Below are 16,773 nucleotides of genomic sequence, written 5' to 3'. Positions count from 1 at the left end.
GCTTGATACCCGAGATGATAATATGGTATAGCAATATGATGTAGTGTTTTTATACTTCTAAGACTGTTAGGACACATCTTCAGATTTTCCATCACTGCTCGTCCACTAGGCAGTTTCCTTGCCCTTCCAGAGGCTATTTCCGTCTTCTCTTAAGGAGGGGTAATAACAGATAGACCTCACAGGGCTGTTCTGAAGTTTAAATATGACAGTCCGTACAAGGTGCCAGTAAGCAACCTAGTAAATATTAACTGCTGTGTCATCATTACTTTGACTTCTCACTGGGGTAGTTACACTTTAAGGCTAGTCTCTACTTTTAAAGGGGAAGAGAGAGATTCCAAGTCATGCCAGGCTTGATGGTCTGCTTTCTTTCCAGCCATTGCTTGTGATCCTGTTAGCAGCTCACTGTGCAGAGCGCTTTCCCTGGGCTGCCTCTACCTGTGCCTCAGCCTTGGGATGAAAACAAGCCATATCATCTGTGGCTGCTGCTCAGTGTTGCTCGTGCTGACAGAGCTGTTCCATTTACTTCTCTAAATGCAAAAGAGACAGACATTTCACTTGGACTGCCAGCATAATAAACTGAATTCCTGCCTTCAAGGAGTTTAGTCTTAGAAGGATATATACAGATGTATTGAGTAAACTTAGACACGTATGATTATAAAATTATCATAGAAGATTTTACTACTACTTTACATTCTTTACTGAATAAGGTGGAGAATAAAAAATGAACAAACAGTACTGAGGGCTTAGAACGGATAGAATTAAGTAGGGCAAGTCTTGGGAGAAGGTACTTTTTAAAAAGGAAGATGACTTTTAATATGGAGGAGGCTGATTAAGGAATTATGCACTACAGAAGATAGACCAAGGATGGATGGGAATGAGACAAAGTTGGGCAAAGTTAGGTGTGGGCCAAGACTTTTTCATTTACTCATTAAGCACCTATTGTGTGCCAAGCACTGTGACAACTGCTGGATATATGATGCACGAACCCAGATGTGGTTCCTGCCTTACACGAAGTGAATGCACCTTGTAGTGGGAGAGAGATTGACTTTAACAGAGTTTTTAAAAAAGAGCTCAGAGAAATGGACAGCTAGGCAAGTGGAGCTTTACAGTGTGCTCTCTGCCTTCATCAGCAAGGGCGTTAGCATTGTGAAAAGAGAATACAGAATTAGGTTGAAACTACAGTGGTAGCCTATACAAAGGTTAAAAGATTTATGTTGAATTATTGTGGGTAGTATTTTAAAATTGAAATCTTTTTTTTTTTTTTTGAGTCGTTGATTGGCTGGAGGAATGTGACACGGCTGCTGGTGTTTTCCACGGATGCTGGGTTTCACTTTGCTGGAGATGGGAAACTTGGTGGCATTGTTTTACCGAATGATGGACAGTGTCACCTGGAAAATGATGTATACACAATGAGCCATTACTACGTAAGTGCTTAGTTCCTCACATATCGAATGGATTCAAGTTGAATTTAGGATCAATACTAAAAAAGTACTGTGGGTGACTGTCTTAGGGGTTTTCAGGGTTTGGGGTTTGTTATTTTGCTGAGTTGGGCCCTGATCTAATGTGCAGGAAAGCTTGTGTTGCTGTTTTAAGACTGTGGCTTTGTGTTCACTTCCTGGCGGGTGAAGGGAGCTGCTGACTCCTTCAGCCCAGGGCTCTGTCCTCTCACTCGTATAGTCACTGGATAGCAAGTTTTATATTCTGTCTGAATAAGTGACTTGTGTAGTCTTATACTCTAGTCTTATTTATGTATGATTTAAGAAAGTAGGAGTTCCCATCGTAGCTCAGCGGTAATGAACCCCACTAGTATTCATGAGGACGCGGGTTCGATCCCTGGTCTTGATCAGTGGTTTAAGGATCCGGCCTTGCCATGAGCTGGGGTGTCGGTTGCAGATGCAGCTCGGATCTGATGTTGCTGTGACTGTGATGAAGGCCAGCAGCTGCAGCTCCGATTTGACCCCTGGCCTGGGAACTTCTATATGCCATGGGTGTGGCCCTAAAAAGACCAAAAAAAAAAAAAAAAAATTAAACCTTGCTGAATCTTGGTCTTCTTCTTTCTTAAGTGGTAGATAATAATACAACCTTTAATTACGGCATTTTAAAAATTTCATTGTTCTGACATTTAATTGCTTTTTAAAACCTTTTTATTATGGAAATTTTTATACACACATAGAGTAGGATTAGAAACCCTCTACACACCACCCATTCAGCAACTGTTTGTTGTTTTAGGCAGTCTTGTGTAAGTAATGCAGTTATATCTTCAAGTCATTATTTTCAGAAAGTATTGTAAAACGAATATATTGGATATAATTACATTGTGAATTTTATTGTTTAATTTCTTAGGATTATCCTTCTATTGCTCACCTTGTCCAAAAACTAAGCGAAAATAACATTCAGACGATTTTTGCAGTTACTGAAGAATTTCAGCCCGTTTACAAGGTAAATATGTATGTGTGAGATCAAAAGAGGGACATATTTCTAGACCGTTTTTGTTTAGTCATTAGAGGCAAAATGATAAGCCTAAACTGAAATGTGTGAAAATGTCACTAGCTAGCCATACTCGATTTTACAAAAGTGGTGTACATTAATTTTAATTACATTAAAAAACTAGTTGTTTCAGGTCTGCCTCCTTAAGTTATTTAGGAAATGTTTCTGAAACTGGTATTTAGAGATAAATAAATATCGATGCTAATTAGTTGAATGAATAGTACTTACATTTTATATGTTTTATCTTTTAATTGTAGGAACTGAAAAATTTGATCCCCAAGTCAGCAGTAGGAACATTATCTGCAAATTCCAGCAATGTAATTCAGTTGATCATCGATGCATACAATGTGAGTGCATTTTAAATAAGATCTGTTTTAAATACCCTGTTGACACTTTGCTCAAAAAAAGTAAAATTCCCTTTGTACACAATTTAGCATGCTCAGAGGACAGTGTGAAACTTAAATTCTGTATCTGGAGGAAAAACTTGTACTCTCTTAGAGTAACAAAGCAGAATGTAACCAAAAATTTCTAAATCTGAAATACGTCTCCTTGTTGGAAAGCAAGTGTGAAATAACTTACATTTAGATTTAAAAGATTACTTTCATAAATTCATCTGTTTTGATGCATTTTGCCAAAAAAGCTTTTTTGCCAATTCTTCTCTTGCCATGTATTTAAGGTATATAGTTCTCTGTTCTCAAGAGGTATACATACAGCCATATATGCATGTACCATAAAGTATATATTTATGAATGTAAATATGACATGACTTACCTATTTTAATAAGATGTATAAAATGTTTCCCCCCTACATTTGGAAGGAAATTGAATTGAAATTAGAGAGGAATTCTGTTCTCCATCTGGAGCTTAGTTCAGAGTCCTGTAGGGATACTCACTAAGCATTGCTCAGTCACTGCTGTGAGTCATTCCAGGGCTTCCGTAATAGAACAGTAACCATCCTCTGCCGTGCACACCCGCTCTCAACCGCTTGACTGGTTGAATTTCAGACACTTTCTACCTCCTGCCAGGGGTTCCCAAAGTAATTTGGAAAGATCCTACTCAAAGACAGAGAGGTTTTTACAAAGATTTCCCCCCCATAGTTGTTTTCCGCTTCACAGACTGTCTTAATGCTTTCTTAACTCCATCCGTGGAGGAGTATGACCAGGAGAGAGTTTGCTTTTGCAGCCTTGTCCATTTGTCCCGAGCAGTCTGATGTTGTAAAAAACTACTGGCCTGAACCTTCCACTTGGTGTTTTCTTTTGGGGGGCAATTGGGGGGCTGGGCAGGGCTGAAGTGGCCTCTTAGTGCATTTATTCCCAGACTGTGTAATAGATCATTGACCTTGGTCCCTGGTGAGCTGGAAGTGGTGGGGCCAGAGGACAGCTGTGTTGCCAGCGGGGATGGAAAGAGTTCTTCGGATTCCTCGTAATTAATGTCGGGTCTCTGTGCTGTATCATCATTACACTTTTAACTCAGTCATTAGAACGTAAATACTCTTTTCAGTCATATACATTATTTTGAAGAATTGATCCTTACTAATTAGAGCTCATTTCTCTGGGTTTTGTGTTTTCTAGGCACTTAGGATTTGGCTTCAGTGATTTTATTTGGATAACAAACTGTTTTCTTAATAGTTCATTTTATCCATTGAATTCATGCACTCAACTTATTTAATAGTAGCATTTGTTTGTCTTTCCTCCATGTAATTAGTCTTTCTTTTAGTCCCTTTCCTCAGAAGTCATTTTGGAAAACAGCAAATTACCAGAAGGAGTAACAATAAATTACAAATCTTACTGCAAAAATGGGGTGAATGGAACAGGGGAAAACGGGAGAAAATGCTCCAATATTTCCATTGGGGATGAGGTATGTTACCCAGTTGCTGAAGAAAAGAAAAAACTGCTTGTTTATAAGCAATTTTTATAATTTATAATTTGAGATACAGTTAAAGATGTATAATTCAAGTAGCTTTTGGAAAACGTTTAGTCAAATTGCTTAGTTAACTTTATCTTCTCTTTTTTCCTTTAAGGTTCAGTTTGAAATTAGCATAACTGCCAATAAATGTCCAAATAAGAATTCTGAAACTATTAAAATTAAGCCTCTGGGCTTCACTGAAGAAGTAGAGATAATCCTTCAGTTCATCTGCGAATGTGAATGCCAGAGCGAGGGCATCCCCAGCAGCCCCAAGTGCCATGACGGCAATGGGACGTTTGAGTGTGGGGCCTGCAGGTGAGCCTGGGCTGTGGGGAGCACGGGGGTGTGTCCACTAGGGCAGCTGGAGGCTGGCTCTGTCGGGGCCTCCAGAGAAAACCTCTCTATTGAAACAATAAATGACTGTTCCAACCGCTGTAGCTCACCACAAGATCTGTTTTGGTGATTGTGTAGTGTACTGTTTATGGAAAGTTCTTCTCTGCCTTTTTTCCCTTAGGCAGACTGCTCTTTACTCTAAAATAAAGCTTTTATAACCATCCGAGATATATATTTGACAAACAATTAAGGTAGCATTTGGGTGTTTCTTTCATATGATAGCAGTCCGAATTTTCTAGTGCTAAATAAGCTTATGTAAAATACTAGTGAGTTTTATCTGGGAAATGGAGTTAGGAGGCAGTAAAGTATGTTTGCCTTGTACTACATGAACTTCTGCATCATGGGAATAATTTTTTTAAAAAAATCAGTATATTTTGGAGTTCCCTGGTGACTCAGCAGGTTAAGGACCTGGTGTTGTCAGTGCCGTGGCGTGAGTTCAATCCTTGACCTGGGGACTTCCACATGCCACAGGTGTGGCCAAAAAAATTCAGTATATTTTGTAAAACTAAAACAGTATTTTTAGAACATAGACTCTACTGCTGACTTTGATAAAATTACTTGAAGTTTTATTTTCATGCTGTGTAATTTTTAATTAAAATTGAAATTTTTTTTTTTCTTTCTTTTTGCCTTTTCTAGGGCCGCTCCTGCGACACATGAAGGTTCCCAGGCTAGGGGTTTAATTGGAGCTATAGCCACTGGCCTACACCAGAGCCACAGCAACGGGGGATCCAAGCCACATCTGCGACCTACATCACAGCTCATGGCAACGCCGGATCCTTAACCCACTGAGCAAGACCAGGGATCCAACCCGAAACCTCATGGTTCCTAGTTGAATTCATTAACCACTGAGCCACGACGGGAACTCCCAAAATTGAATGTATTCATTCTTGACTACAGCTTTTTCCTTAATAGGGGAGAATATTTTGATCTAAATGTCAGTTCCAAATGACTAGGTTTTGAAGGGTTTTTAATCATGACGAAAACAGATGGCAGTATTTTGCCGTCAATTATTAGCTTTTTATTCTAAATTACAATGAAAATGTTACGTTTTTATTTTTCATGTCATACATGTCCTGAGTTATTTAGAACCATTTTTAATAAAACACTATTTAACTGAAGGATTATCTTTAAAATGTTTTGCCTTCCCTCATTTTGTGTATTTACCAGATACAGAACTAATAGCTTCAGTATCTGAAAGCATTAGATATTCTAAAAATATACAGTGTGTCTGAAAAGTCTGGATCCGTAGCATAAACTTATTTTCAAGCGTATTTTTCATATGTTATGCTCAGTGTATTTTTCTTCAAGTTCCATGCACCTTTTCAGTGTGTTTACTGTACTTTTATAGATTAACAGTTGGCCTGTTGCTTCATCTATATGAGTAAATACAGTACATAGCATACCATTTGAAAACATAGCATACTCTTTAAAAGTAAGTTTATCCTAGGTTTCCAAATGTTTTGCTCGCCTGTTCATTGTTAGATTGTATTTTGTTGTGATCAGAATCGTTACTTTCCTGGGCCTCTGTGCAGATTCCCCATGGACCTGAATGGCCATGTGTGTGCCCACGCCTAGGTACACTCTGTGCACGTGTGTGAGGTGTTGGTGAACACTGCCGTGTGATCTAATTGTAGTTGGAAGATGGTGTTCATGGTCTCGTTTCCCCTTCCAGTCTTCCTCATAGATGACTTGTTACTTTGAGCTACTTTTTCCGTGCTTGAACTTCTGGATCTTTTTTTAGGTGCAACGAGGGACGTGTTGGGAGACATTGTGAATGTAGCACAGACGAGGTGAACAGTGAAGACATGGACGCTTACTGCAGGAAAGAGAACAGTTCAGAAATCTGTAGCAACAATGGAGAGTGTGTCTGCGGACAGTGTGTATGTAGGAAGAGGGATAATACAAACGAAATTTATTCTGGCAAATTCTGCGAGTGTGATAATTTCAACTGTGATAGATCCAATGGCTTAATTTGTGGAGGTGAGACGGGGTCTGAAGATGGTTCTGTAATGGTCCTGTCTAATACAATCAAAAGTCCTGAGAGTTTGCTTAGTGAATGGATAGAAAAAAGGCAGCACTGAGGGTCACTCTATCCTATAGATACACTTTCATACATATTACTGCTTGTTCTTACTTTCCAGTCAATGCTGTGACTTTATATTTTTACCATTGTTACAAGAAATGATATTTTTTAATTTTAGGAAATGGTGTTTGCAAGTGTCGAGTGTGTGAGTGCAACCCCAACTACACTGGCAGCGCCTGTGACTGTTCTTTGGATACTACGTCCTGCATGGCTGTAAATGGACAGATCTGCAATGGCCGGGGTGTCTGTGAATGTGGGGTCTGTAAGTGTACAGATCCCAAGTTCCAAGGGCCAACTTGTGAGATGTGTCAGACCTGCCTCGGAGTCTGTGCTGAGCATAAGTAAGTATTTCCTGATTGCTTGAAGTAGGTGATACTGTCCGTTGGCCTAACTGTGTAGTTATTTAAGACTTTTAAATCTTAATAGCTGGTGTTTGTTACATGATATTGAAGTATGCCGTATGAGAGTGGTGGCAGCATTCTTTCAATCTGAATTTACTATGTAGTTGAGTCCATGTGGTAACCTTTGTTAAATTAGCAACACCACTTGCTTATCTTTGGATCAGACTAAGCACAATTGAAGGTTTTGTCTTTGAAAAAAGACCTATTCCATCAGCAACACATTTAAAAAATTACTTTGGTTTTATATTGTATATTTAATATCTGATAGGGCTAGTTTTATTTTAGTACTCATTTCTTTTGGAGGATTTTGGTTTGCGTTATCTATAATTTCACCTGGGAAATTTGCATCTTTAAACTTTTTTTTTAATTACAGTATAGTTGATTTATAATGTGCCAGTTTCTGCTGTACAGCAAAGTGACTCAGTTATACATGCATTCTTTTTTTATATTCTCATCCATCACGGTCTATCCCAGGAGAATGGATATAGTTTCCTGTGCTGTACTCTCGGACTGGTTCTTTTCTTTTTTTTTTTTTTTTTTTTGTCTTAGTCCCGCACTTGGGGCATAAGGAAGTTCCCTGGCTAGGGGTCTCATCAGAGCTGCAGCTGCCAGCCTGCATCACAGCCACAGCACCAGATCCAAGCCATGTCTGTGATCTACACTACAGCTCACGGCGGTACCCGGTCCTTAACCCACCGAGCGGGGCCAGGGAGCCACAACGGGAACTCCGTGGACCTTGTTCTTTATGAAATTAGCATCTTTATGTTTAGTTTTTTACTAGAATTTGTGTGTTTCTTCATTTATTCAAATCTTCTGTCGTAGCTCTTGGTTTAATTTGTTCCTATTTTGAGTTTAGCACAGGAAAAGTAATCTTTAAGCAAATATTTTAAATAAGAAATATAATGATGTATGTTTTAACAGAGAATGTGTTCAGTGCCGAGCCTTCAATAAAGGAGAAAAGAAAGATACATGTGCCCAGGAATGTTCACATTTCAACATTACCAAGGTTGAAAATCGGGACAAATTGCCCCAGCCAGGCCAGGTCGATCCCTTGTCCCATTGTAAGGAGAAGGACGTTGATGATTGCTGGTTCTACTTCACATACTCGGTGAATGGGAACAATGAGGCCACTGTTCATGTTGTAGAGACTCCAGGTAAAAGTCATTTTCATTTATGTCTTTTTACTGCTTAGGGCAATTGGCAGTTTCCCTTGTATCTAGGAAAAGCTTTGAGCTGGACTATTTTAGGTTTATTTGGGACATTTCTAATCTCTTAAAGCTAAAATAGTATTAACTACATAAGAAATAAGGGAAAGAGCAAATTTTAAGTTTTATGATTAGAGAGATTAAAGAGTATATCAGCAGTCCACACAGAGCTCTCAGCACAGGGCCGGACGGCACGGGGCCGACTCAGTAAGAGTCAAGTCACTGTGAGTGATATATGTATATGTATATTTTTTAGGGCTGCACCCGTGGCATATGGAGGTTCCCAAGCTAGGGGTCGAATTGGAGCTGCAGTTGCCAGCCTACCCAACAGCCACAGCAACACTGGATCCCAGCTGTGTCTGTGACCTACACCATAGCTCACAGCAACCCAGGATCCTTAACCCACTGAGAGAGGCCAAGGATTGAACCCTCGTCCTCATGGATGCTAGTTGGGTTCATAACCTGCTGAGCCACAATGGGGAACTCCTATGAATGATATTTAAATATACTTGATTTAGAAGGGGACACTGGGAAACTTATTTTGTCACAGGATATTATAGAGCATGGCTTTGTTCAGCTTCTCAGAAGATGAAACATTTTTTATCTTGTTTTTCCAGATGATTTTTAAATATTCTTTGCAATTTTCTACATTTGTGTTCAGGTTTTTATGGGAATATAAGTTTTAATTTCTCTTGGATAAATATTCAGAATGGATTTTGGGGACATATATTTAACTTTGGAAGAAAGAGCCAAACTTTTAAAGTCTGTATTTTGCATTTTCAGATATTTTGCAAATATTGTCTTCTGGTCTATGCATCCTTCTTTTCATTGTCTTAAGTGTTTTTTTGAATATCTGAAGCTTAAATTTTGACGAATCACATTTGCCAAGTTTTTCTTTTTTAGATTCTGCTTTTTTAACTAAGACCTCTTGGTGTATTTCAAGTTCATAAGGATTTTTTCCTTTGTTTTCTCCTAAAAGTTTTATGGTTTCTGGTTTATTTGAGCTGATCTTGCTTGGCATATGGGGTGATGTTCAGTTTTTTTGTGCATGGATAGCTGGTCATTCTTACACCATTTCTTGAAAAGATTGACCCTTCTCTACTGTGGTTGAAAATCAGATGACCTTGTATGTGTGGGCCTGTTTCTGACTCATGATTCTGTTCCGTTAATCCATGCATCTGTCTTAGAGTCAATACAACACGATTTAAATTACTGTTGCTTCAAATCCAGTTGTGAAATTTGGTAATGTGAGTTATCCAACTTTGTTCTTTTCCAAAAGTGTTTTTAAAAGACTTTTCTAGTTCTCCTCCTCCTTTGTGAATTTTAGAATTAACTTGCTTGACATCTGTACACATCCTGCCAGGATTTTGATTGGGATAGCATTGAGTTTATAGATCACATTGGGGGAGAAGTGACATCTTAACAATATTGAATCTTCTAATATAGAACATGGAATCTCTCCCCATTTATTCAGGCCTTCGATCTCTTTCATCAGTGTTTAGTAATTTTCAGCATGTAAATCTTACACATTTTTTGTTAGAATTTTACATTGGTATTTCATGATTTTGATGCTATTGTAGAAAATACTGTTTTCTCATTTTCAATTTCTGATATAAAGAAATCAGTTTCTGTTATAAAATACATAGGACTTTTCTTTATTGGTCATGTCTCCTGTTGTCTTGTGAACTCATCTGTGAACTTTTAGTGTCTTTTTTATAGATTCTGTGGGATAGTGTCCATTGACTTATCTTGGATTTTAATTCCTTAGTGTTTTTTATGAGACTCTTCAGCTCTCTGTAATGTGGGCTGTACTTCACACATACCAACCCCTTGTGTGCTCATCGTCTGCTGCTTATTTTACAGAGTGTCCCACTGGTCCAGACATTATTCCAATTGTAGCTGGTGTGGTTGCTGGAATTGTTCTCATTGGCCTTGCACTGCTGCTCATTTGGAAGCTTTTAATGATTATTCACGACAGAAGGGAATTTGCCAAATTTGAAAAGGAAAAAATGAATGCCAAATGGGACACGGTGAGTTGGAAGACATCTAAAAAGGAATATAACTCTTCTAAGACATGTTTAGTAATTCTCAAGCTGATTATTAAAGTCCTTTAAATATTTTATTCCCCCAAGACTTTACTCAGAAAATTTGCATTTAGCCAAAACCAGAAAACACCCTAAATAACGTCACATTAAAACAAAACAATGTTTATTCTGGTTACTATGGTTAATATTTTTATTTCTATAATAGTTTTGTCTTTTTTCTTTTTTAGGGCCACACCTGCAACATGTGGAGGTTCCCAGGCTGGGGGTATAATTGGAGCTGTAGCCACCGGCCAGAGCCACAGCAACACCAGATCCGAGCCGCATCTGCAACCTACAACACAGTTCACGGCAACGCCAGATCCTTAACCCACCGAGTGAGGACAGGGATCAAACCCACAACCTCATCGTTCCTAGTTGGATTCTTTTCATCTGCGCCACCACGGGAACTCCTATTTCTGTAATAGTTTTGATCTTAAATCTGAACTTCTGACTTTTCTTATGAAAGATATAATCCTCAATAATGTTATATGTGTAGCAATAGAAGGTTTCTTCTTGCTTTCTTTATTTTTTCAACAAAGAACCTTGAATGGAAAGCAGCCAGACTCAAAGGGCTGCTGTACGATTTATATGAGTGTTGAAGAGGCACAACTATAGGGGCAGAGATGAGATCAGTGGTTTCTAAGGCCTGGAGTTGGGGATCTAGGGATGGTCTCCACTGTGGGTGTGTTTTTACATTTGAGAATTCATGGACCTGTGTAGTTCAGGGTATTTTTACTCTGCAAATTACAACCCGATAACCCTTGCTTTATACAAAATTTAAAAGCTGTAAGTGATGCAAGTTTATGCGAGCATTTAGGGCTTTGAAGTAGGGGTGACAGGGTGGGGCGGCCGAGGTTGGCCCTATGATTTCATCTTTTGGTAGAAGAAAGCAGTGACAGTCTTCAGGGTTTTAAATTGTAAATGAACCTTAGTCATTTGCATTTTCCTACCACTTGCTTGGGTTTTTAAAAAAAGTGATGAATTCCAGGAAGTGTAAAAATAGTAAAATTTCTCTCTTAAAGTGTTTAATCACTATGTATGTCATTTTTTTCTGATGAAATCATTAGAAACTATTTCTTTCACTTTAGCAAGAAAATCCGATTTACAAGAGTCCTATTAATAATTTCAAGAATCCAAACTATGGACGTAAAGCTGGTCTCTAAGTTGCCGTTCGTATTTTCTTTGATTTTCTGTCTTTGCATGTGAAATTTACCCTTTTTACTGCACTGTGTGTCATTTATCACTTTTGCTTTTTTTTAGTCTGGCTTTATATGGCTATACTATGGCTTTTCTTTTTTGTGTTAATTAGAATAAGTGTTTTGAAGGGCTTTGAATTAAGCTTGCTTTATGGTGTAGAAGCAGCAGCTTTGTTGTAGTGAAAAGAGAATGCGCTTTGTGATCAGACCTGGGTGGAGTCCCAGCTCCTACACTTAGTAAGTAGGATGGCGCTGAGTCCCTTCACTTGGCAGAGCCTTAACAGGGGTCAGTAATGATGTGCAGTGTGGTTGTTTTTGGCTAATGATAAATGAGTGGCAGCCTGTCAGTTATAATCCTCACTGCAGTCCTTTGCCTTGGGTGGTGGTGTTATTCTTATATAACAAATCATTATATGTAAGTTTTAGGGTGAAAAAGTGAAAAGTGAATGTGAAATCCCAGCTTTAAAATAGGAGAATAAATAAAACCTGTCATAACATTTATGTAATCTTTAACTACAATATCATTGTATTTGGTTGAATTGGTTCTAGAAATATTTTTAAAAGCTTTAGTCCTTGATTGTAACTTAAATCTCTTTAAAATCCAGAACTTCTTACTTATATGTGTACTTTCTTGTTAGTTATTGAATAATTCTAATATTCAAGGTTCTGAAATTCAACTTTCCTGGAAAGGTAACAAAGACTTTAAAAGAGAACAGTTCTATTCACAGTTTTAAATAAAACTTGGTTGAAAATTTCATGGTGGTAGTAAATAAGTAAATAAGTAAAGCTTGGTTTACTTATTCTGTCAGCTAAGGTAAGTTATTTTGATGAGTGTATGTTTTACTTAGATGACAAATTTATCATGTTTTTTTTATTACTAGTAGATAGGATTCTTTCTTATAACTGATTTTTCATGAAGTGCTTCTAGCTTTTTTTTTTTTTTTTTTTTTTTAAGAACTGCACCCACTACGTATGGAAATTCTCAGGCTAGGGGTTGAATTGGAGTTGGAGCTGCCAGCCTACACCACAGCCGCAGCAACACCGGATCCGAGCCGCATCTGCAACCTACACTGCAGCTCACGGCAACACTAGACCCATAACCCATTGAGTAGGGCTGCTTCTTCATGGATGCTAGTCGGGTTCACTACCCCAGAGTCCTAATGGGAACTTCTAGCATCTTTTAATGTAATTACGTAAGCCCCTAAAACTCTGTGAACAAAAGGTTGTGATTAGAGCTATTTCTCCTGACTGGCGATCCAGAACTTTCCTAACTACTTTTATTCTTACTTAACATAGGAGAAAACTGAGGTAACTTGACCAAGTTCACATGACTAGTCAGTGGATGGGCAAACCGCTCTGTTACCTAGAAACCGGCACTGCAGATTTCTCTACTGAGAATGTACTTACAAAATGATAACAAATGACATTTTTTTTTTTTGGTCTTTTAGGGCTGCATCTGCAGCTTGTGGAGGTTCCCAGGCCAGGGGGTCCGATCAGAGCTGTACCCGCTGGCCTATACCACCGGCACAGCAAACAGGATCCGAGCCACATCTGTGACTACACCACAGCTCACGCCAGCGACAGATCCTTAACCCACTGAGCGAGGCCAGGGATCCAACCTTCGTCCTCGTGCGTGCCAGTCAGGTTCATTAACCGCTGAGCCACAACGGGAACTCCTAAATAAGATCTTAAAGTATAGGAAAGTTTAATATTTTTAAGAGATACAGGCAATACCAATAACATTAGAAAAACCGTTGCTTCTCAGAGTTTTCTCTTATTTCTAAGCAGATTTTTAAGACTTTTGAAATGGCAAAGTTGTATTTGTTGGGAGAAAATTACAGTTAGATTCATGTGTGGATAATCTGGTACATTTTCTGTTTATAAGAGACTTGATAACATTCTTTTCTTTCTCATTTAATACTTCCTAGAAAGTCATTTTTAGGAGGAAACTGATTTGCTGGGATTTCTTCTCTTCTCTGCTTCTTGTCTCTTTTCTCCCTTTCCCTTCATATGGTTACAACTTCTTATATGAGAAAAATTTCTGTATCTCCTTTTGAAAGGTGAAATTTTCACCTTTGCGTATGTTAAATTGTGCTTTGAAGGAAATTATCAATAATTAATAGTGAAACTTAATGTTTTTATTAACTCAGTTTTTGGCTAAAATATTACTTCTTTAGTCAAAATACGCATTTTGACTAGTTCAAGAAGTGAAAGTTTGATAAAAATTTCTTTATTGATCAGTGAAATCCAGGCAAATTAATGGGTATAAGTTATCCTGAGAGATTTTCTCAAGGAAAATTAAGGTAAAAATAAACAATAGAAATTAATGAGTGAACATTAAAAAATTAAATCATGGGAGTTCCCATTGCAGCTCAGTGGTTAAGGAATCCGACTAGGAACCATGAGGTTGCAGGTTCGATCCCTGGCCTTGCTCAGGGGGTTAAGGATCCGGCATTGCCGTGAGCTGTGGTATAGGTTGCAGACGCGGCTCGGATCCCGCGTTGCTGTGGCTCTGCGTAGGCTGGTGGCTACAGCTCCGATTAGACCCCTAGCCTGGGAACCTCCATATGCCGCAGGAGCGGCCCTAGAAGAGACAAAAAGACAAAAAAAAAAAAAATTAAATCATGGCTTATAAAGCTCTTTTCCAATATGGAACTAAGGTTGCCAATCAGTTAATTATGTCATTAATATATTTCAGATAATAGGAAGGCATTCTAATCATTTCAGCACATAAGACTATTCATGTAGGTACATTAAAAAATCAAGTTATCAACTTGGTAATTGTTAAAAAGCTGTTGAGCACATTGGATATAGGCTCCTGACCTGCCACAGTTGTGTGTGCATTTCTAATGCATTACAGAGGCGATGCTGTAGCCACCATGCCAGCCCTTCCAGGATGGGCACCAGGATGGCATTTTACCGAGAACTGAGGACTTCACTGCTGAAGTGTTCTCTTGATTTAGAGAGGCTTTGCTTTTTGTTGGGAAGGAGTTGCAGTCTGAATCGTGGGGACTAACCTGCATTATTTTAGCTTACCTCTGTTGAATATAATGCCCAATGCAGAGAGTTTAAGTTTATATCTAACCTTGCATGTTAGAATTTTGTTTGGATGGGCTTTGAAAAAATAAATATTAGTGTTTGTGTATATGAGTCAACTTTTCTCCAAAGGTAAGTTCTGCTGTATAAATTGTACTTTGTATTCATCTGTAACTTAGGTGTTTTTCTTCTTTCCTTTTTTTAATTAATAACCTTCCTTGCAGTTTTTAAGTATTAAATACTAGATTTGTCTAATATTTTAAAGAAACTTAATCATGGAAATGTAGGTTCCCAGCATATTTGAAAGAATAGGCAATAGTAACCTCATGATGGGAAGGGGAAATAAAGAACGTTACGTATTTATACGGATCACTTGATTAGAACGTAGTTGACAGGATCCAGATTTCTGTTTCCATTATGAAATGTCTGCTGTAACATCTGTATAGTCACGTATTAGCTCTAGTTGGGATTAGAGCTCAGAATTTGGTATCTCATGTGATTTTTATTATCCCGATTATATAGTGTTGGCTCAGCAGGATCCTAAGTTCTCCATGTTTCAGAAATGACTGGTCAGGGTGTGTGTTGTGGGGTGGGGCGAAGGCTGTTGTCAGGTTTCATTCAGTATGCAGACTCACTCTTGAGCCGAAGTCATAGAGGTTTATTTCATGTCTCTCGGGACCCAGCCCTCACATGTTACACTCTTCCTCAGGGGTTTCCTACCCGCAGGATGAAGTCTGTAGCAGGGCATGCAGAACCGTTCATGTTCGGGCACTCTTCCTGTCTCCCTTCCCTTCCCTGCTCCTCAAAACATACACATTCACCCTTAAAAACTTTTGAACTATGTATATTTCTACCTGACTGTCCCATTCTTTTCCCAAAACCTTGACTGTGCATGTGAACGTTGTGTATGTTTTTTTATACCTTTATGTTTTATCTGTATATAGAGTCCGTTTCACTTTGAAAATCCCTAGTCTCTCAGAGTCAGTCCCTGTTTTCTTATACTGGTCCTCTTTTATGTACCTGATTCTTTTTTGTACTTTTTCAAAGTGCCTTAATTTATCTTTATGTTTGTCATCCATCAAACTGTACCCACCTAGGAGGTAGAAATTGTGATAATTAAAACCAGATGGTGGCCTGGTGGATAAGGATTTGTCATTGTCACTGCTGTGGCCCAGGCTTCATCCCTGACTTGGGAAACTTGGATGTGCTGCAGGCATGGCAGAAACAAACAAAAAAGGCCACCCCAGACCCAAATATAACCTGCAGTGAAATGTGAATAAAATTTAAAAGCAAAAATTACTGTTTAGATGTTTATAAATATTAAAAAATCACCTCAAATGGTTTTATAGTAAGATAGAACTAAACAGCATTTCAGAATATTTTTGTCTAAAACCTTAAATGTTTCTAGTTTCATTTAATATCAGTTTTAAGTGATTTGCACTCTTATTTCCCCTGATGTAGGATTATTTGGCTATATTTCTCACTTTTCAGGTCTACTTCACTTTATAAGAACAGGAGAAAAAGAATGCTGTAGCAGATATTTAGTATTAGAGAAGTTTTAAAGAAAATGATAGTGTGGGGATGTATGTTATTTTCCCGTTTTAAAACGTCACTGTCAGTAAAGTTTTGGATCTTAAAAAGATCTCTGGTGTTATGGCTTGGAGTCATCTACTGGGTTTGATTTCAATGCTCTTTAATAAAATAGAGTATTATACAATAAAATATTGTATATATTTCAGTAATACAATATTGAAGGATAGTTATTTCCTGAAGAACGGTAATTAATTTTGTCTAAGCAAATTTGGCAGTGTGATGACTTGATGCAGGCACTGCCCTTAGTGACACTGTGACAGCCGTATCCCAGAATTCTCTGCAGCTTTTATGGCAGAGCCTCAGGCGGACGCTTGCCTCACAAAAAAACGAAAGCCAAGGAGTCTGTTAATTGTCAAGCACCATTGTGCATGGTAAAAGGTTAAAAACCAGG

The 16,773-nt window shown here is 38.3% G+C and overlaps 1 protein-coding gene across 3 annotated transcripts in view; it reads left to right on the top strand.

The window, feature by feature from the left end:
* ITGB1 (integrin subunit beta 1) overlaps positions 1 to 16,773 on the top strand; it is a 52,216-nt gene that overhangs the window by 33,857 nt on the left and 1,586 nt on the right. Inside the window, exons 7-16 of one of the 3 annotated variants that reach the window (XM_013980285.2) lie at positions 1,269 to 1,424; positions 2,344 to 2,439; positions 2,745 to 2,834; positions 4,203 to 4,343; positions 4,507 to 4,706; positions 6,526 to 6,764; positions 6,986 to 7,208; positions 8,190 to 8,422; positions 10,337 to 10,503; positions 11,646 to 11,726. In XM_013980285.2, the coding sequence (XP_013835739.1) occupies positions 1,269 to 1,424; positions 2,344 to 2,439; positions 2,745 to 2,834; positions 4,203 to 4,343; positions 4,507 to 4,706; positions 6,526 to 6,764; positions 6,986 to 7,208; positions 8,190 to 8,422; positions 10,337 to 10,503; positions 11,646 to 11,720 (1,620 nt within the window). In that variant the 3' untranslated portion in view covers positions 11,721 to 11,726. 3 annotated transcript variants of the gene reach the window in all.

This window comes from Sus scrofa, chromosome 10 (assembly GCF_000003025.6).
Source record: "Sus scrofa isolate TJ Tabasco breed Duroc chromosome 10, Sscrofa11.1, whole genome shotgun sequence".
Lineage (NCBI taxonomy): Eukaryota > Metazoa > Chordata > Mammalia > Artiodactyla > Suidae > Sus > Sus scrofa.
The sequence above is the reverse complement of the archived record's forward strand: the minus strand, read 5'-3'. Positions and strand labels throughout refer to the sequence as shown.